This window comes from Limanda limanda, chromosome 19, assembly GCF_963576545.1.
Source record: "Limanda limanda chromosome 19, fLimLim1.1, whole genome shotgun sequence".
In the NCBI taxonomy this organism is placed as follows: Eukaryota; Metazoa; Chordata; class Actinopteri; order Pleuronectiformes; family Pleuronectidae; genus Limanda; species Limanda limanda.
In genome coordinates this window covers 1598108-1620734 of record NC_083654.1, presented here as the reverse complement: position 1 = coordinate 1620734, position 22627 = coordinate 1598108, and the positions used below count along the sequence as shown (strand labels likewise).

General features: G+C 40.6%; 1 protein-coding gene across 1 annotated transcript in view; it reads right to left on the bottom strand.

Annotated features, from left to right (window-relative positions):
- Positions 1 to 22627, bottom strand: part of arhgef1a (Rho guanine nucleotide exchange factor (GEF) 1a) — an 83137-nt gene that overhangs the window by 45385 nt on the left and 15125 nt on the right. Inside the window, exons 2-5 of the mRNA XM_061093077.1 lie at positions 20499 to 20661; positions 20226 to 20293; positions 13864 to 13927; positions 13336 to 13468 (exon numbers count right to left, since the gene is read on the bottom strand). Coding sequence (XP_060949060.1) covers positions 13336 to 13468; positions 13864 to 13927; positions 20226 to 20293; positions 20499 to 20661 — 428 coding nt within the window. The remainder of the gene's footprint in view (positions 1 to 13335; positions 13469 to 13863; positions 13928 to 20225; positions 20294 to 20498; positions 20662 to 22627) is intronic.

Sequence of the window (22627 nt, the reverse complement as noted above, 5' to 3'; positions counted from 1 at the left end):
CTGTGCAACATTTGAGTGATTGATGTCAGCAGCTCCCTCTGAATCAGTGGTGGGAGGGATGTAAATTCTGATCACAATGGCGGTTCACTGTCCGGACTACAGAGATGTTCCTTCACACTAACATATCTGAGATTACACCACCTCTCACTCACATGAAGCGCAAAAACGATGTCGGACACAGTAGTTTTCTCTGGCCCTCTCCCTAACACAACAGGTGATGACATGTTTAGTCGCATGTTGTCTTTTAACCGCTGGCTGTCGAGGTGGTGTCCTGTAAATGGTGTGGGCTTTATAGATAATTGGCAAACTTTTTGGAGGAAACCTGGTCTTGTTAGGAGAGACGCCGTTCATCCCACTTGGGATGGAGCAGCTCTCTTATCTAGGAATATTACCCAGTCTATTACATGACAACCCAGAGCTGGGACCAGGAAGCAGAGCTGCAGTGCTAAACACTTCTCTGCGCTCCCTCTGGATCAGTCACCCAACCGCATAGAGACTGTCTCTGTCTACCGTCCGATTAAATTATTTAAATTAAACAATAACAGAGCGAGAACTCCACACAATAATCTTATACAAATTAACACAACCTCTGGAACAACACAGGAAAATAAGACTTTCAAATGTGGTCTTTTAAACATTAGATCACTGTCCTCAAAGGCTATTTTAGTTAATGAACTAGTCTCAGACTACAATATAGATTTATTGTCCCTTACTGAGACGTGGCTGCATCCTGATGAATTTGTCAGTCTAAATGAATATACTCCCCCAGTCATATAAATTCACACGTTCCCAGAGAACTCGGGCGAGGAGGTGGAGTTGCTGCTATTTTTAACTCCAGTCTATCAATTAATCCTAAACCTAAACTTAGCTACAACTCATTTGAATGTCTTGTTCTTAATCTTCCACGTCAATCCAGGAAACACCAACAGCCAATCATATTTGCTGTAGTCAGGGGCGTTTCTAGGATTGAAAGAAAGGGGGGGCTTAGCTCCTAAGGATGCTGAATGTTTGCGCGCCAATTTTTTTTGGGCTCATTTGGGGCTGCGGATATCTATTGTTTCAGACAGTTCATAGATTGGTTCAATCAGGAAGAGTGTGATTTTTCTCTGTATCTTTGCTTGCATTAATTCAGTATAAGATAACAGAAGAGACAGAATTTCAGGGTCATTGTGAAATTTGACAACACAAATATGAACTTTTCTCAAATAGTGAGAAATCATTTTCCTGCTTGTAAAGGAAAGACGGATATACTAGTTTTCATATTCGCGTCACTCCCAAATCCTTATTCTTAAAGGGACCACACACAAAAGATGCAGAATGGACCTCCCAGTGTCAACTTCTGAGTTGTTTATTTGTTGTATTATGAGCAGAAGGGAATAAGATACACAATAGACAAAAATACATTCAAATTATTTCAAAAATAGTTATTTCTTACATTTCAAATTTGCTTGTTCACACTCTTGCTCACTGGAGACATTTTCTAACAAAATAGCTAGCTAGCTAGCTTAGTGTTAACATAGCTCATTACAATATTCCCTTTCATTTGCCTCAAGTAAACCTAAATTTAAGCAGGTAACAATCGTTAACAACTACCGATAGCTACATTCTGTATCTACCTGTACTTACAATTTCACTCTGTGCATCATTTACTATGAGCTAAACTCCTTGGCTGTATTCCTGCTGTCTTGATGAGAGACGTTACTTGGCAGAGTGAGAAAGCCAGCGCAGCAGCGATGCAGACTCCCCAAGGTCCTAGTGCCCGGTCTTTTAATGTTAAGTATGATGAGAGGCTATTGGATTGTAATTTGAAGGGGGAGAAAACATACAAACCAGAAATACATTCACATATGTAGCATGTTAGAGTTATAAATAACTTGTCCATGTGTAAAACAATAGTTTAATCTTAAAAAAAAAATAATAAAAAAAAAAAAATCCCAATAATTATTTGGGGGGGCTGAAGAACATTTTAGGGGGGCTTCAGCTTTAATATTCATGTTGACAATAATAAAGATAGCCTGAGTGTAGCATTTACTTCAATACTAGACTCAATTGGTTTCAGTCAGTGTGTACATCAACCTACTCATTGTTGTAACCACACACTTGACCTTGTATTATCATACGGTGTCAAAATTGAACATTTAACAGTACTTCCGCGCAATCCAGTACTATCAGACCATAATTTAATAACCTTCGATTTTTCATTATCTGAATATAAGCCCCTAATAAAAAACTCATTTTCTAGATGTCTACCTGATAGTGCTGTAGCTAAATTTAAGGAAATAATTCCGATTACATTTAAAACCGTATTATCCGTCGACAGTGTTGGGGAGTAACGGAATACATGTAACGGCGTTACGTATTTAGAATACAAATTATGAGTAACTGTATTCCGTTACAGTTACAAATTAAATAGATGGTATTCAGAATACAGTTACATTGTTGAAATCAGTGGATTACATGACGGTACTTCTCTGTTTCACGAGTTTATTCACTCTCTCGTAAATCCACCGGCGGCAAAGACCCCCAGGAAGCAGCTGGAGACCAGGGCTGCCGTAAGAGCGCCCCGGCCCCCGGTGGCGAGAAGAAGCCTCACCGCTACCCGCTCGGGACCGTTACAGGCCCGGGACCGTGGCTCTGAGAGAGTTCCGTCGCTACCAGAAATCTACGGAGCTGCTGATCCGCAAGCTGCTCTTCCAGCGCCTGGTGAGAGAAGACCGACCTGCGCTTCCAGAGCTCCGCTGTCATGGCTCTGCAGGAGGCCAGTGAGGCACGCCGGGTTCACACCGGACGCTGAAGCGCCGGGCAGCGCTAATAATATCACCCGTTGACCCAGTAGTATAAAAGCATATGGTCACTTGTTGCTCCAACATTAACTGCAACAGCGTCCCAATTTAATGTCATCCATCTTCAAGAACTTCTCCGCTGTTTGCTCCGTTCAATGTCGGGTGTCGAGGGTAAATTACGTATTCTCCACTCAAGCCAATGGGGAGCCCCCCCCCCCTCTCTTTTATCTTTATGACTGCTTGTGTGTCTGTAGTGGATGGGCAGAGGGGGGCATTTAATAATGTGATTGGTCAAATTGGTCAAATTTAGGGGAATACAAACTATGGGATGCATACTTTATCATTTATATCATATAAAATGTCATCAATATCGTTTAAAATCATTTTTCAGTGTGTTTCCTGGAGCGATACGCGCAAAAAAAATAGACCCGACGCCGAAACGATCGCTGCACGCCGCGAGGCAGCCTTGGCGCAGGGGGGGGGGGGTTCAGCCTCCGGTGGGACCCGCACAGAGGTGGGAGTGGATGGTAGCCGGACATCCAGCTGGCCCGCCGCATCTTGCGGAGAGAGAGTTTAAACTGCTGCTGCTCCACTGACTATAACAACGCCGCAATCATACACTTAAAAAATGCAATACAAACCGGAAGTATTCCAAGTATTCAGAATACGTTACTCAGATTAGTTAATGTAATGGAATACGTTACAGATTACATTTTTGGGCATGTATTCTGTATTCTGTAACGGAATACGTTTTGAAAGTATCCTTCCCAACACTGTCCGTCGACATAAACAACAAATTCTTTAAAAACCCGAGCTCTATTGAGATTGACCACCTCATAGACAGCTCTGCAGACTCATTACGATTAACATTAGACTCAATAGCGCCTCTAAAAAAGAAATGTGTAAAACATAGTAAATTAGCTCCGTGGTATAATTCCAAGACACATGAGTTGAAACAAATATCAAGAAAATTAGAAAGGAAGTGGCGCTCCAGCAGCAATGTTGAAAATCTCCTAGACTGGAAGAGTAGTGTTAAAGAATATAAAAAGGCTCTCCACAAAGCAAGAGCTGCCTACTATTCAAAACTAATAGAAGAGAATAAAAACAACCTCAGGTTTCTCTTCAGCACTGTAGCCAGGCTGACAGAGAGTCACACCTCCACCGAACCCAGTATTCCTTGATCCCTAAATAGCAATATCTTTATGACCTTTTTTAATGATAAAATTCTAACTATTAGAAATAAAATCAACCATCTCTTGCTCTCAATTGGCACTAATATCCACCCATCAACAGAGATCTCAGAAACAGCTGAGAATCCTTCCCATTACTCAGACAGCTTCTCTCTGATCACCCCTGATCAGTTTAACAAAATAATCTCAGGTTCTAAACCAACAACCTGTATCTTAGATTCCAACTAAATTACTTAAAGAAATTCTGCCCCTAATTGATAGTTCGTTACTTAACACAATCAATTTATCATTATCATCAGGTTATGTACCACAGTCTTTTAAAATAGCTGTAATCAAACCCCTACTCAATAACCCACCCTAGACCCAGAGGTTTTAGCAAATTACAGGCCAATATCTAATCTCCCCTTCCTGTCTAAAATCTTAGAAAAAGTTGTAGCCAATCAGCTGTGTGAGTTTCTCCAGGAAAATAATATATATGAAGACTTTCAGTCGGGGTTCAGAGCCAATCACAGCACAGAGACAGCCCTGGCAAAAGTCACTAATGACCTTCTAATAGCTTCAGATCAGGGACTTGTGTCTGTCCTCGTTCTGTTAGATCTCAGTGCAGCATTCAACACAATTGACCATAGCATTTTATTACAGAGACTAGAACAGTTAATTAACATTAAAGGAACGGCCCTAAACTGGTTTAAATCTTATTTTTCTGATCGCTCCCAATTCATACAAATTTATGATGAGTCATCTGTGCGCACCAAAGTTAACCATGGTGTTCCACAGGGGTCTGTTCCCCGGCCAATTTTATTCTCATTATATATGCTTCCACTAGGAAACATTATCAGGACACACTCTGTCAATTTTCACTGTTATGCGGATGACACCCAGTTATATTTGTCAATAAAACCTGATCAAAGTAATCAATTAACTAAACTTCGAGCATGTCTCAAGGACATAAAAACCTGGATGACCCGCAATTTTCTCTTATTAAACTCAGATAAAACTGAGGTTATAATACTCGGCCCTAAACACCTTAGAGAAACATTATCTAATGATATAGCTGCGCTAGACGACATTGCCCTTGCTTCCAATGAAACAGTCAGGAACTTGGGAGTGATCTTCGATCCTGATTTGTCCTTTAATAGTCACTTAAAACAAATTTCTAGGACCGTCTTTTTCCACTTGCGTAATATCTCAAAAATCAGACATGTCCTTTCGCAAAAAGATGCAGAAAAACTAGTCCACGCCTTTGTTACATCGAGACTGGACTATTGTAATTCACTATTATCAATCTCCAGCAGTAAGTCGTTAAAGACTCTGCAGCTTGTCCTAAATGCCGCATCACATGTCCTGACGAGAACAAAGAAAAGAGAGCACATTTCTCCAGTATTAGCATTGCTACACTGGCTTCCTGTTAAATCAAGAATAGAATTTAAAATTCTCCTCCTCACCTTCAAGGCCCTTAATGATATGGCACCTTTTTACCTTAAAGAGATGTTAATACCATATCAACCTACTAGAGCACTCCGATCCCAGAATTCAGGTTTACTTGTCGTCCCTAAAGTCTCTAAAAGTAGAGTAGGAGCCAGAGCTTTTAGCCATCAAGCCCCACTGCTGTGGAATAATCTCTCACTTTCAGTTCGGGAACAGACACGCTCTGTTCGTTTAAGAGTAGACTGAAAACCTTCCTTTTTGATAAAGCTTATAGGTAGAGCTAATTAGTGCGGCAGATGACGCTAAGACGCACAGGGAATTTATGACAAATGACACACGGAGCTTCTCTTTCCTGCTTCTCCTTCCTCTTCTCCATACTTATCACATCAAAGTAATTCTTATCTCATCAGTACATGTTACTAACTTGACCCCTTTCCCGGAGTTTCTGTGCCTTAGCGCCCGCGGATGCAGGGCCACAGCTGTGGCCGCACCATGGATTATGATTGTGGATCGCGCGTCAGAGGTCGCAATGGTGGATCCAGTTTGGTGGATTCTGTATGGTGCCAGCTGATCGTAGTGGTAATGGAGGATCCTTTGTCGCGTTGGCATCGGATGGTGGTGGACCGAGGTGGCGGCTGATGATGGATCCTAACTGGCAGCAGTGGACAATGACTGTGGACTATAGTGGATCCCATCTTGATGCTGGATCTTGATCTTGCTGGCTGCTGACCAGAGACTATGATGCAGCAGGACTACTTGACATATAGTATTGAAGTTATCCTTCAAAAATGTTTACCCTCATCGATGCTGCTAAAAATCTTTATCCCGATGATGTTTTCCTACACATGACATCTATTGGTAAATGGATTTGTATTTATATAGCGCTTTTCTAGTCTGTTGATGACCACTCAAAGCGCTTTACAGTACAGTTTCACATTCACCCATTCATACAGTGCATCTACTTGCAGCACTTTGTTATTCTATGGGGGGCCATTCAGGGTTCAGCATATTGCCCAAGGACACTTCGGCATGCAGATGGTTCAGACTGGGGATCGAACCTCCGACCTTTAGATTGGAGGACGACCACTCTACCCCTCAGCCACAGCCATCTATTGCACTTCTGTCCGTCCTGGGAGAGGGATCCCTCACATGTGGCTCTCTCTGAGGTTTCTACATATTTTTACCTGTTAAAAGGGTTTTTAGTAGTTTTTCCTTACTCTTGTTGAGGGTTAAGGCAGAGGATGTCACACCATGTTAAAGCCCTATGAGACGAATTGTTAGTTGTGAATGTGGGCTATACAAATAAAATTTGATTGATTGATTGAATCCCCCCTTCCTTTTTTATACTGCTCTACATAACATCTCTGTCTGCGTGAACAGGCCCGAAGCCGCTGTGGACCAGGCATATGTAAGTGCAGCCACTTCTCCGTAAAACACTAAATGCTGCAATCCCACTATTCCTCCTGTATTGATGAGCTTGTCTGTCTCAATCACCATGAGACTTTTTGGTCCCAATGATGATAGTGTTGTGATAATTTTTGCCTTATCACACATTCATATCTTTCCATTGACACGATTCTTCTGCTCTCACCATGTCTTGTGCAGTACATGGTTTAGACAGCAAGCTACCACTTCCGTAAAAAACACCTAGGACATGAGCCAAGAGCCAAGCTTCGCAGGATTAGGGAGGCAGCAGAAAGAGCCTCTTGATGGCTATGGAACAGGAGAGAGGAGCTAAGCTGGAAGCCAGGAGGAGGAGATGGCCAGTGATTTGGCCACCACTGTTGGCCCGCCAACCTGAGGGTGTTACGGTTTAGGGCTGAAACAGCCAATGAACATTGGACACTATCTGATGACATCAACTCTTCCTGGCCAAGGCTACATTCACTAAAGGTGAATGAAGGGTAAGCATCTTTTAGATGTAATTATTCTCAGTGTCTGTGCTGTCCTTTGTCGTTGTCAGTTCGTGATTGTAACCTCGCGTCGTTTGACTTTCCCCCGTCAATGGTTTGTCATGTTTTTTTGCTCTCTAGTACAGGGGTGGGCAAACTTTTTGACTCGCGGGCCACAATGGGTTCTGAAATTTGACAGAGGGGCCGGGCCAGGAACAGATAGATGGAGTGTTTGTGTGAACTAATATAAATGACATGTAGAAATCATAACATGAAAGGATTTGGCCTTTAACAGGTAGCAAAGCCTTTATTTTCAAGGCAATTGATCAAACATCATGAAAACATCTGAGGCCTGCGCCCAAACCAATCACCTCACTTGAACTTTTTTATGATCTACATTAACAGGTTAGAGCCGCCACACAGGCTGTGTGTCGGGGATTTGGCTCCAACCTTGCCGCAGCAACACATCATCCATTTCAGTTTCAGTGGGAACAGTGTTGTTGATCTCCCATTTTTGCCAGTGCATCCAAGTCTGGAGTTATTTTGGTTGTGGCAATTCTCAGGATAGATCTGAGGTGCTGATCCGTTAACTTTGATCTGTGACGGTCTTTGTTGGCGTTCATGACGCTGAATGTCTGCTCACACACATAAGTCGAGCCAAACAAAGTCAGCATCTTCTGTGCAGTCCTCCTGAGGTTTGGAAACGTGGCTCTGTTAAGTGAAGCATAAAATTCATTCAGTTTAACAGAGTTGAACTTGTCCTTTAGGAGGGAGTCAGACTGAAGATCTATCAATTCCAACTGCAGCTCCTGTGGTGCTGTTTCAGGGTCTTGTGACAGGGGACAGGACACCAGCTTAAGTGACTGTTCAATTTTTTCGAAATCAGAGAACCTACGGCAGAATTCTCCGTGCAAGTCCTCAAGTGATTTGTTGTATTTTGTAGCGTTTCGCGGTGCCTCTTCCTGCATGGCAAGTGTGGGGAAATGAGCGAAAGATTTGTTCGCAATTTGTCTGGAGAACAAAGTGAGCTTGGATTTTAAGGCTTTCACATGTTTGTACATGTCGTGAACAAACTGATCTTTCCCCTGCAGTTTTACATTCAGCTCATTCATGTGTGAAAATATGTCCACATCAAACGCAAAGTCACTAAGCCAGTTCTTGTCGCTTAGCTCAGGGAATTCGTCAGATTTCCCCATCAACTCCAAAAATGCAATGATGTCCTCTTTCAGTTCCCATACTCGTTGTAACACTTTCCCCAAACTTAACCAGCGGACACGAGATAGGTACAGCAAGTCCTGATGATCCACATCAGTTTCAGGGCGGCTGTGGCTGAGGGGTAGAGTGGTCGTCCTCCAACCTGAAGGTCGGCGGTACGATTCCCAGTCTGAACCATCTGCATGCCGAAGTGTCCTTGGGCAAGATGCTGAACCCTGAACGGCCCCCCATAGAATAACAAAGTGCTGCAAGTAGATGCACTGTATGAATGTGTGTATGAATGGGTGAATGTGAAACTGTACTGTAAAGCGCTTTGAGTTTTACAGTACATTTCACATTGTGAAATGTGAAACTGTACTATATAAATACAAATCCATTTACCATTTACCATTTCCTCCAGGAACGTAATAAACTGACGGTGCTGAAATCCCCTTGCTCGTATAAAGTTCACAAGTTTTACGACTGGATTCACGACATGATTAAGCTGCAATACAGACTTACACAGGGATTCCTGATGGATGATGCAGTGAAGGAAAATAAGATCCTGGTCAGGGTTTTCCTCTTTCACTTTATCCTGGATTCTTTTCAGCAGCCCAACATTTTTTCCAGTTAAATTTGGTGATCCATCCGTTGTGACATTGACAAGTTTACTCCAAGATAACTTCATTCTTTCGATGACAGCAGACACCTGGTTATACAAGTCCTCTCCCCGCGTTGTTCCTTTCATGGACTCCATGGTCAAAAACTCCTCTGTTATCGCAAAACTGTCGTCAATGCCTCGGATAAAAATGAGGAGCTGAGCAGTGTCTTTTACGTCCGTACTTTCATCCAGTGCTTGTGAATATAACTCAAAGGAATCAGACTTTTTGTTTAATTGGCAGGCTATATTTTCATCAATCAGTTCCACACGGCGAGTCACAGTCCTGCGTGATAAACTGACATTTTCAAATTTGCTTTTGATCTCCAGACACAAGATGTCTGCTGTCTGTACCATGCATTATTTTACAAACTCGCCTTCGGAGAAAGGCTTGCTAGCCTTTGCTATTTTGAATGCCACCAAAAAACTCGCCTTGGTTGTTGACTCTTGAATCGTAGTTTGTCGGTTAAAAAAATGTTGCTGTGTCTGTAAATTAGCTGCCAGCCTCTGAGCCGTAGCCGTTCGCTCTTGTGTTGACTGCTTGCTGGCATAGTTAGCATGCTTTGTAGAAAAGTGACGGCAAATGTTGTATTCCTTGAAAACTGAGACAGTTTCACGGCATATAAGGCATACAGCCTTGGATTGGACTTCTGTGAAAAAGTATTTTGTAGTCCACTCCGTGTTAAACACTCTGCACTCATTGTCCACTTTTCTTTTCCTTGATCCACTCATTCTACAGATGGGCTCACAGGGCAAAGTGAAAAAGGGAAGGGAGATCATGTGCACTTAAGAGCCCTTTTCACCACACTCCCACAAGTACGCCTTCTAATGGGGAAATGGGGGCATTACAGGAGAAAGGTACAATTGAATTTCAGAATCAGAATGTATTTATCGCCAAGTAGGTTTACACCTAACTGGAATTTGCTCTGGGTGTTGGTGCATACAATTAACATAAAAACATACAAAACACAAAAAAAAAACATTTTTTTTTTCAATAATATATATTATACTTTGACAAGTTCGGCGGGATAGTTTGCCCATGTCTGCTCTAGTATCTTCTCAATGTTTCAAGTGTCTTCTTGTTTTATAGTGATTTTGTTTTTTAAGTTTAGCCTTTTGAGTGTTTTTTCTCCAAGTAATGTTTCTGTTTGTGGAATATTGGACTTTGTTTTTTTTAACTGTAAGTTTAACTTTTTGTTTTTGTTGTTTAGTTGCTTCTGCATTATTTAATGGCCCCAATGTTTAAATATGGTCAAATTGTCCCCCCCAATAAACTGAATTGTAAACTATTTTCAATATCCCTTTTCCGCATTTGATTTTCGACAGGCCAGTGCCATTCAAAGAGCCATGTCATGACGTCACTGTATATGTTTGTATACGGCTCTGCTCTCCCAGCTAATGCTAGTGCTAACTTCAAGCACAACAAGTGTTGCTTGTGGCTTTGCTTTAATGTTTTCGAACATACACATAAATATCGAGGTTCTTCCCTCCGGCAGGAGGCTGCAGTCGATCAGGACAAAACCTCACGCCACAAGACTAGCTTCTTCCCAGCTGTAGTTGGCCTTATCAACAAGGCCCGGGACCCCCACCTGACTTGGACTTTTATCCCGCCTCAAGGATGTGTTACATTAACACATATTATTATATTATATTGCATTACATTGCATATTGCAATTTGACATTGCTTTGTCCTGTTTTGCATTTCACTTTTTACTTTACTTTTTATATCTATTAATTTTATATAATGTTTTTTTTTTCTTGTGTGTTGTATTTATTGTGTTTTTCTGTTTTATGTTCATTGTATGCACCAGAGCAAATTCCAGGTAGGTGTCAACCTTCTTGGCAATAAATAAATTCTGATTCTGATATAACCAAGAAAACTTGCTTAGCCTGGTGGTAGGGCTGCTAGAGGGCAGCCGCGGGGGGGGGGGGGGGGGGGGGGGTGAGTCGGATTTTGACCTGGACACCACTGTTTCTTATACTCTAAACAGTATAAGAAACAGTGGTGATAAGGGGTTAAATAGATACTTTGATATCTTTTTGAGTTGCACTGCTGACTTAACTTATAAGCCCTCTTTTTTATTTATTTTTATCACGTTGGAGTTGCTAGTTTAAACCTACAGTTTTGCACTTTAATATTTGAGCCTTTGTTTACATTTTGTTTTGTGCTGCATTATATGGTGACATACAGTTTGTTGTTATCAAAATAAGATTAACTGAATTGAAATGGTCAATTTGATTTTTTTGGAGGAAAATTAATCGTTTACATTAATCGACTAATCGATAAAATAGTCGTCAGATTAATCGATAGAAAAATAGTCGTTAGTGGCAGCCCTACTTAATATTTAAAAAAAATCAAGTTTGCTGTGAACATAGCAGTCAGGCCTCTTATTCCAGAAACAATGTACCGTAACAGTTAGGTTACCAATAAAAGGTTAGCCTACTACTTCTTTGCTTTCAGCTAGCTACTCAAACAGACAAGCAACAAAATAACAAACAAACAAAATACACAGGCAAGTGTCGGCCTACTTTGAAATAAATTAAACACAGAACTTTGTAGGGCTATTTGAGTCCTCCTCATATTTGTGGAAAATGTATGAAATAAGAAGTACCCTATTTTTAAATAAATAAAACCAAATAGCTGCAGCCTAATCGTGTAACGGACTAGGTTTATGTTTATGTTTGGTTTTGACTTATGTTCAGTAAAACACTGTGTTGAAGGAGCGTTCTGATGTCCGACGGTCAGTGAAGTGGTCTGGGTAGGACATGTGACTGTTTGGACCAATAGGATGGTTGCTTGGGGATCGGGGCTCAATGAGGAAGTGAGGTGTTGTTGATGTGCGCGAGTGACGGATTTATTTATTTTTTTAAATAAAAAAAACAAGCGACGCTTTTTTTTATTTCTTTCATATTCAGGCAAAATTGGTATTATACACTGAAATATCGTCAACTGATTCGCTATTGAATCATATCATAAATCAAATCGAAACTTGTGAATCGAAATCGAATCAATTTGGGAAGTCAGTTGAGATACTATCTATTAGTGCCTTTGTTTGACACAGAAACAGCATTACATGGACACAATTTTGGAAGTGGACCCGGGCTCTTTTCTGGCTCAGCCCAGAAGCAGCAGACTTATGTTTCCTACTCTTTGCTTTCAGTTTAGCTCCAGGTCTGCAATCCAGGCATCTCCTCCTTAGCACCTTTGGGATTTCAGGCTTGGCTCTGGGCAGCAATACAGGTTCAAATCAGCTGTCCGCATGCTTATAAAATGTTCCAAATGCCCTGTGCAAGACTCTCTACAACAGTAGCCAAAGTACCAGGATCGTCCGCAGATCCAGGGCCGCAGCTGTGGCCACATCACGATCTGTGGATCGCGTATCAGAGATCCACAGATCGGATCCAGTACGGCAAATTCTGTATCGTGCTGGCTAATCGTGATTAAAATGGTGGATCCTTTATCGTGTTGGCATCTGATAATGGTTGTGGATCACGATCGAGGTGGCAGCTGATAGTGGATCCTAATGGCGGCAGTGGCTGCGGACTATAGTGGCATCCGATCTTGATATTGGATCATGATCTTGCTGGCTGCTGACCAAAGACTATGATTGCAGCAGGACTGCTTGATACATAGTATTTCTCCTCAGATACTTGACCATTACTGACAATAATCAATCAATTCATTGACCTTCAGTTATGCTTTCAAAATGTTTACCCTTATCAATGCTGCTAAAACATTTATCCTGATGATGTTCTCCTCTACACTTGACATCTATTGCACTTATGTCCGTCCTTGGAGAGGGATCCCTCACATGTGGCTCTCCCTGAGGTTTCTACGTTCTTTTTACCCTGTTAAAAGGGTTTTTAGTAGTTTTTCCTTGCTCAGGGTTAGGGGCGGAGGATGTCACATGTTGTTAAAGCCCTATGAGACAAATTCTGTTATGTGAATATGGGCTATACAAAAAAAATGTGATTCATTTGATTGATAAAACAGAAAGCTAAGTGGTGACACAAAAAGTTGCCGCACGGCCATTGTGGTGGTGATGGTGGTCAGTGAAAGAAAAAGACACAGACATAAAAGTAACACAAAAAGACACCGGGAGCTTATGCAATAGGCTGCCACTTGGGAACAGCACCATCTTGAATTTTGCCTTCTACTGTAGTAGTTGGTCATTGTAAGTGAGGCTCACCCTGAAATGTTGTTGGTGGAGACACTCTTAGACAGGGACAGACTGGAGCGACCTCGGCGGGATCCCAACAGGGACTGTCGGAAGCTATCAGAAGGGTAGATGGCCGAACTTGGGCGTTCACGCATTCCTGGAGCTAATGAAAAATGATGATGCAGTTAGAGGATTAGGGAAAGAAGGGCAAGACAAGGAACAAAACAAACTGTAGAAGAGGACCACATTTTGTCGGCTGTGACTGGCGGGGTGGAGCGGTCGTACTCTAACCACAAGTTCGACGATTTGATCCCAGTCTTCTCCATCTGCATGTCGAATTGCCCCTCATAGAAAAAGTGTTGTCCATAGATGAACAATATGAATGTGTGTGAATGGGTAAATGGCAATCAACTGTGCTTTGAGACTACTTAAGTGGTCATCAAGACTAGAAAAGCGCTATATAAATACAGACCATTTCATTTACATTTTGATGAGGAAGACAAAAGTGTCAGAAGGAGTAATGAAAGAGGTAGAAGGAAGAGACTGAATATGTCTTACTTTTTGCACGCAGAGTGATATTCTGCAAGGCTGAGTTATTCTTCAACGGGACTGTCTTCTGCTGCTGTTAATAAAGGACAAACAAACTATGTGTGATGTTTCAACGGTTTGTCGCTTTCATTTTCTCTTTCTTAAAAATGCAATTATGACACATTAAAACACATGCGGCCACTAAAATAGAATTAATACACAATATAATGCATGGACAGCCATTATTGCCATATTGACAATGTCTATGCAGGTTGTGCAGATGCAGAGTCAATCCAATTTCTGAAATTATTGATAAATGAACAGAACGGAAACAATGTTACCGCGACACAAAGTCATTAGTTTCTCAAATGCCAAGTTCACTGTGTAGTACACACACTACACAATGTTGCTGTCATGTAATCAGGAGTCTTGCAGTTGTTGAGTTCATACGACATGACTGACAGGCGATAGTAGGTCTCACACTAGGCGATCTTTCACTAGTAGAAATCACCGACTAGGACAGGGCTAGGCAACCTTTACTATCAAAAGAGGCATTTTGTCCCCTCTTCTCCCAAATAAAATTTGTCTGGAACCGCAAAACGTATTTGATAACACTGCGTGTAAAGTTTTATATAAAGTTATATTATACTAAACTATAGTTTATTGCATTTATGAAATTATAGAACAACAATAAAGAAACAAACACACAAAAATGACATTTTATTGTCATTTTTATCTGTTACAACAAAGGAAAACACCAAACTCTTTTGAAGAGGAGAAGAAAATACACTGGCGTGTGTAGGCCTACTTTCCCCATATTTGTGGGAAATGTATGAAATAAGAAGTACCATATTTTGAAATAAATAAAAACATACACTCCCGTTCAAAAGTTTGGTGTCACCCAGACAATTTCGTGTTTTCCATGAAAAGTCACACTTTTATTTATCAAATGAGTTGCAAAATGAATAGAAAATATAGTCAAGACATTGACAAGGTTAGAAATAATGATTTTTATTTGAAATATTAATTTTGTTCTTCAAACTTTGCTTTTGTCAAAGAATGCTCCATTTGCAGCAATTACAGCATTGCAGACCTTTGGCATTCTAGCTGTTAATTTGTTGAGGTAATCTGTAGAAACTTCACCCCACGCTTCCTGAAGCACCTCCCACAAGCTGGATTGGTGATGGGCACTTCTTGCGTACCATATGGTCAAGCTCCTCCCACAACAGCTCAATGGGGCTGAGATCTGGTGACTGCACTGGCCACTCCATTACAGACAGCATACCAGCTGCCTGCTTCTTCCCTAAATAGTTATTGCATAATTTAGAGGTGTGCTTTGGGTCATTTAGCTGTTGTAGCAGGTCCAATCAAGCGCTGTCCACAGGGTATGGTATAGCGTTGCAAAATGGAGTGATAGCCTTCCTTCCAAAGCAGCCCCAGACCATCACATTACCTCCACCATGCTTGACAGATGGCGTCAGGCACTCTTCCAACATCTTTTCACCTGTTCTGCGTCTCACAAATATTCTTCTGTGTGATCCAAATATCTCAAACTTTGATTCATCTGTCCATTACACTTTTATCCACCTCTGTCCAATGTCTGTGTTATTTTGCCCATATCAATCTTTTTCCTTTTATTGGCCAGTCTCAGATATGGCTTATTCTTTGCCACTCTGCCTAGAAGGCCAGCATCCCGGAGTCGTCTCTTCACTGTAGACATGACACTGGCGTTCTGGTACCATTTAAAGAAGCTGCCAGTTGAGGACCTGTGAGGCATCTATTTCTCAAACTAGAGACTCTAATATACTTGTCTTCCTGCTGAGTTGTGCACCGGGGCCTCCCACTTCTCTTTCTACTCTGGTTAGAGCCCATTTGTGCTGTTCTCTGAAGGGAGTAGTACACACCAATTTTCAGTTTCCTCGCAATTTCTCGCATGGAATTGCCTGGCGAGTTTCACATGAAGTTCTCTTTTTCTGGCCATTTTGAGAGTATAATCGAACCCACAAATGTGATGCTCCAGATACTCAACTAGCTCAAGGAAGGCCAGTTCTATAGCTTCTCTCACCAGCTAAACAGTTTTCAGCTGTGCTAACATAATTGCGCAAGAGTTTTCAAGGGTTTTCTAATCATCCATTAGTCTTCTATGGTTATTAGCAAACACAATGTACCATTAGAACACTGGATTGATAGTTGCTGGAAATGGGCCTCTATACACCTACAGTGGATATAAAAAGTCTACATACCCCTGTTAATATGCCAGGCTTTTGTGATGTAAAAAATAAACCTAGTCAGAACTTTTTCAACCATTAATGTGATCTTTAACGTGAACAATTCAATTGAAAAAACAAACTGAAATCTTTTAGGGGGAAAAATAAACATAAAAAACTAAAACAATGCGGTTGCATAAGTGTGCACACCCTCTTATAACTGGGGATGTGGCTGTATTCAAAATTAACCAATCACATTCAAACTCATGTTAAATAGTAGTCAGTACACACCTGCAATCATTTACAGTGACTCTGATTAATCCCAAATAAAGTTCAGCTGTTCTAGTAGGAAATTGACTAGCAAGAAGCAAGAGCCATGGTCAGCAGACAGCTTCCTAAGCATCAGAGGGATCTCATTGTTGAAAGGTATCGGTCAGGAGAAGGGTACAAAATAATTTTCAAGGCATTAAATATACCATGGAACACAGTGAAGAAAATATGGCACAACAGTGACATTGCCAAGAACTGGACGTCCCTCCAAAATTGATGAACAAGAAGACAAGACAAGAAGAAAACTGGTCAGGGAGGCTTCCAATAGGCCTACAGCAACATTAAAGGAGCTGCAGGAATTTCTGGCAAGGACTGGCTGTGTACTACATGTGACAACAATCTTCCGTATTCATCGTATGTTTGGGCTTTGGGGTAGCGTGGCAAGACAGAAGCCTTTCCTTACCAAGAAAAACATCAAAGCCCGGCTAAATTTTGCAAAAACATACATGAAGTCTCCAAAAAGCATGTGGGAAAATGTGTTATGGTCTGATGAGCCAAGGTTGAACTTTTTGGCCATAATTCCAAAAGGTATGATTGGCGCAAAAACAACACTGCACATCACCCAATGAACACCATACCCGCAGTGAAGCATGGTGGTGGTAGCATCATGCTTTGGGGCTGTTTTACTTCAGCTGGAACAGGGGCCTTAGTCAAGGTGGAGGGAATTATGAGGAAAATACCAGTCAGTTTTGGCACAAAACCTTCAGGCTAGAAAGCTGAAGCGGAATTTTACCTATCAGCATGACAACGACCCAAAGCATACATCCAAATCAACAAAAGCATGGCTTCACCAGTAGAAGATTAATGTTTTGAAATGACCCAGCCAGACCCCAGACCTGATTCCAATTGAACATCTGTGGGGTGATCTGAAGAGGGCTGTGCACAGGAGATGCCCTCGCAATCTGACAGATTTGGAGCCCTTTTGCAAAGAAGAGTGGGCAAATATTGCCAACTCAAGATGTGCCATGCTAATAGACTCCTACCCCAAAAGACTGAGTGCTGTAATTAAATCAAAAGGTGCTTCAACAAAGTAAGGGTGTGCACACTTATGCAACCAGGTTATTGTAATTTTTTTATTTTTATATTTACGCCTAAAAGATTTTAGTTTGTTTTTCAATTGAATTGTTCACGGTATAGGATACATTAAAGGTGGAAAAAGTTTGGACAGGATGTCAGATTTCTGAGGGGGCCTGTTATAAGATTGGGTGTAAAACCCTCACACTCTCTCGTCTCACTCCACCCGGTCCCAGTGCATCATTGAGATGCATCTTCACCTAACCCACTTCACATCCATTCATTTTTCCTCAATATCAAAGTATAACATTTCCATTCATACCTTTAAATTACATATATATATATATTAGAGATGAGCCGGATACTCGGCTGAAACTAGTATCCGGTACGGATAAAGCACTTTTGCCGATTTCGAGTATAATACGAGTAATCGGAGTCATTATCTGTGCTCGGACTGAATGAAAATCCTCACACAGCGTCACAGCGCTCCTCCCGTCACACACGGCTCTGCTCACACACTCACAGAACAGCTCTCTGTCTCTCAGTCACTCAGGTTCACTGCGCATCGGGACTGCTCCATAGGCTCAGTCAAGGAAGCAGAAATGATTTGTTCATTTCCCGACTGGGTCTTTGGGTACGAGTCTTTGGAAAAATTTTCACGAGACCTGCATTGGCTCAGTAGAGGAGCGCTGCAGATGTAGCGAGGGACGTTCACTGTCTCCCGGAGAAATGAACACTCTGTGTTTTTAGTATAGAAAGACGTGAATTATATTTGTTAACAAGTCATAATGACTGGTTTTGTTATTTTCACTTTACATTTACACTTACTTTACAGTAAAGTAAACCTCTATTAAATACAGTACAACATGACAGTTTGTATGGTTTGAAATTGTCATTTATTATCACACTGGCATTTAATTATCACGGCAAACAATAACACTGCACTAAACTTTAAGTGTTAATGTAAAGTGAAAATAACAAAACCAGTCTGTATGACTTGTGAACGAATATAATTCACGTCTTTCTATACTAAAAACACGGAGTGTTCATTTCTCCAGGAGACAGTGAACGTCCCTCGCTACATCTCAGTCACACACACACACACACACACACACACACACACACACCTGGTGTGTAAATAAATTAAAAAAAAATCATAAAAAAATTTCAAAGTTAAAAAAGAAAGTTATGTTGAACCAGCCCACTTCCGGGTTAAATCAAACCCACTTCCGGATTAGGCCCCGCCCACTCCGAGTACGGATACGGATAATTCATATGGTTAACAGATACAGATACAGATAATGCTGTACCCGCTCATCTCTAATATATATATATAAAAAGTAGTGCTGTCAAACGATTAAAATATTTAATCGCGATTAATCACATTTATGGCATAGTTAACTCGCGACTAATCGCAATTTTTTATCTATTCTAAATGTCCCTTCATTTATTTTTTTCCCATAATTTTTGTTTTTCGTTTTAACGCTCTTATCAACATGGAAAAGTGGATTTGCTTCCTTGATGCAAATGCTTTATTTTATTGAAAAACAACATTGCCAAACAGGGCGGTACAAAATAAAATTATAAAGTGCACATTTCAGGTAAACAAGGACTCAGCCTATAGTGCAGTTAAACCATGGCTTAATATTTTCTTTTTTTCAAGTTTGCTGTGAACATAGCAGTCAGGCCTATTATTTCAGAAACAATGAACCGTAACAGTTAGGTTACCAATAAAAGATAAGCCTATTACTTCTTTGCTTTCAGCCATCTACTCAAACAGACAAGCAAAAAAATAACAAACAAAAGAAATACATAGGCAAGTGTCGGCCTACTTTGAAATAAATTAAACACAGAACTTTGTAGGGCTATTTGAGTCCTCCCCATATTTGTGGAAAATGTATGAAATAAGAAGTACCCTATTTTGAAATAAATTAAAACATATAGCTGCAGCCTAATAGTGTAATGGACTGGGTGTATGTTTATGTTTGGTTTTGACGTATGTTCAGTAAAACACTGTGTTGAAGGAGCGTTCTGATATCCTGAGGGTCAGTGAAGGGGTCGAGGTGGGACATGTGACTGTTTGGACCAATAGGATGGGGTTGTTGGGGATGTCAGGCCCTCATTGGCTGGTTTTGTTGGGGATCGGGGGTCAATGAGGAAGTGAAGTGTTGTTGATGTGTGCGAGTAAGACCTAGAAGTGCACATGTTCTTGTAGAGGATAATAAAAGTTACTAAACCACAAAGAAGTTCTGTGTCCTGTGTAAGCGGGGACGCTACAATAGCTTAAAAATATATATTTTAGTTGGCGAAATATTAAAACAAAAAGCGAGAGCAGGTCAGTTGGCAGCTCTGCGTTAATCTCGCGAGAAAAAAATTGACGGCGTTAAAATGGGTTTGCGTTAACGCCGTTAATAACGCGTTTAACTGAAAGCACTAATGAAAAGTAACTTGAATACAGTATTAAGATAATTTTGATAAAGTATTTAATCTTACCAAAGAGTGTGTTATGTTTTGCTGCTCCAGACAAATTTTATTTTGGGGAAGAGGGGGCAAAATGGCTCTTTTGATAGTAAAGGGTTGCTGACCCCTGCTATAGACCTATAGGGATATCTAATGGACGACCAAAATACTGCAAGCTAGACTAGTATGCAGTTGTAGACACAACACAGGGGGCCCCTGGGCCTGAGAAGGGAAGAAAAGAGTTTAATGTGGCTATTAAATGTGACTATAAAACTAGACTAAAATGTAATTAGTTTTCGTCGACCAAAGAGTCGAAATAATACATGTTAAAACATCTGTCAATAATTTAACTTGTGTAGATTTGTGTAGCCTGTGTCTTACCCTCTGTTTCATTTTGGCGCAGTTGGGCAAAGCATCTCGACAGCGGTTGTGAATAGTGATGTTGCATGCTGGAAAAATGATATTAGACATTAAAGCAAAGATCATAAACATATCAGATCTCTTTTACTCTTTTACAACTGCAGAAATTGATTATGACCAGAGAAACCAGAATAACTAAGAACTTAGTTATTCTGGTTGATTACTTTGTTAGATTTTACCAATTTACCACCATTCAGTGTATATAGCAGTATAGGTGCACAAACTCTTACTTACTTGGGCAGCTGAGGGCCTCCTTGGCAGTAATACTCTTGTTACATGCTGTGCAGAGTGTAGTTCCTGAAACTGTCAATGACGTGAAGAGATGACCATTGCTGTAACGTGCCTCCCTTTCCCTTGCTGCCTTCTCTTGCTCCCTCATGCGCTCTCTCTCTTTATTCTGGAGAAGAAATAGAAACAAAATTGAAAATGACTTATTGTAAATGAATGTCACAAAATCTGAAAAAGAAGCCGACTGTTGAAATGCACTCAGTGTGGCCCGGGTGAAAGGTACCAGGCTAAATTGAGGCACCAACACCATGGTTATATTATTATGATCGAAAGGAAGCATAGTCACAGGCACTACCTACTAATAATAACAATATTCTTCTTCTTCTCAACATTATTATTATTAACAATAATATTAATAATTAATGTATCGCTCAATTGATCACTGTAACAGAGTTCAAAAGTCCTCTACATAATACATTGTAAGGGCTCTCAGCTTGTTGATGTCTTTGGTGTATTATGTCATTGTGACAAAAAAATTTGAGACTGCTAATTGATGTTGTTCCGGGCTGACAGTACCTCCAGCGTTAGATGTCAGGTGACATGCATTGCATTGTATAACATTCGATGCGCAGTCCCTCAGATGCAATGCTCAATGCATGGAAAAAAATGTCAAAAGTCTTGGGGGAAATATTACTTGAGACAGTATCTCCAGATTTATTTCCTATTGGAGCTTATCAGTCAGATGACACATGATACGCTCTTACAGAGCAGGGATTGTCTCTAACGCCATTGTATATCTTTATCTAGAATTAAATCCTTACATCTGATCCCAGAATAGTGCTTTGTCTCATAAAGGATCTGATGCTGCCTTGCATTCATTTTTAATTCAAGCCCTCTTGTGGCAGTAGCGGGTCTCTTGATCGCTGCATATACATTGAGGATCAAACCTGGGATGTCTGATGGGAGTCTGGCTACACACTGAGTGCTTGTCAAGCTGACACTTTCTCTTCACTATCCTGAGATAAGGTAACTTGCATTATTATACAAATGTAAAAAAATTGATTAGTATTCATTCTACTAGCTCATTAGAAAATTACAACAACTGTCTTTTCTTCCTCAGTGGTGAGAGGCAACAAACGTCCTGTGACGAAAATCAAGTCCTGGTCTTCGTCTTCATGAATTGATACACAACGCAGAGCATACGACACAAAGGATAGACCGGTAACATTGGTGCCCTGACCCGAATCCATGGTGTATCAACACCAGCTTAGTCACCGGAGGTTGCTGAATGCCATCCCAAGATTGTTTTTTTAAGTTTGCACTGAAGTTATGTTGTCACAGTTAAAATAACTTTATCTTGAAGTGACGTTGTCACATTGGAATTATGAGATTTTTTTTTAATTTGTTGTCCAGTGTATTTTATTATATATTCTTTTCCATTGCCTACTGTGAAAGAACATTCTCAGTCATTATTTTCTTCTTTGGCACTCGCCTAAGTGTTAAATCAGAAGAAAATTACATACAATGTGGGAAGGGGAGAATATGTCCCTGGTGATTCTGGTCTTACATCTGGGAGGGGAAGACTTTTAAATGAGCTGTGATGCTTTCAGCAATTCCAGACCAGTGTTTTGGCAGCTATTTTTGATTTAATCTTAGTCTTTGAACAAAAATGCATATTAGTTTTAGTCTTATTTAGTCATTTTTATCCTTCTTAGTTTTAGTCTAGTTTTCGTCGACAAAAACTCAGAACATTTTAGTCTAGTTTTAGTCGACGAAAACTAATTACATTTTAGTCTAGTTTTATAGTCACATTTAATAGCCACATTAAACTCTTTTCTTCCCTTCTCAGGCCCAGGGGCCCCCTGTGTTGTGTCTACAACTGCATACTAGTCTAGCTTGCAGTATTTTGGTCGTCCATTAGATATCCCTATAGGTCTATAGCAGGGGTCAGCAACCCTTTACTATCAAAAGAGCCATTTTGCCCCCTCTTCCCCAAAATAAAATTTGTCTGGAGCAGCAAAACATATTTGATAACAAAGCTAAAAAGTTTTATACATAGTTATACTATGCTAAACTATAGTTGCATTTATGCAATTATAGAATGACAATAAAGAAAACTGTTGAAATATTTTTGC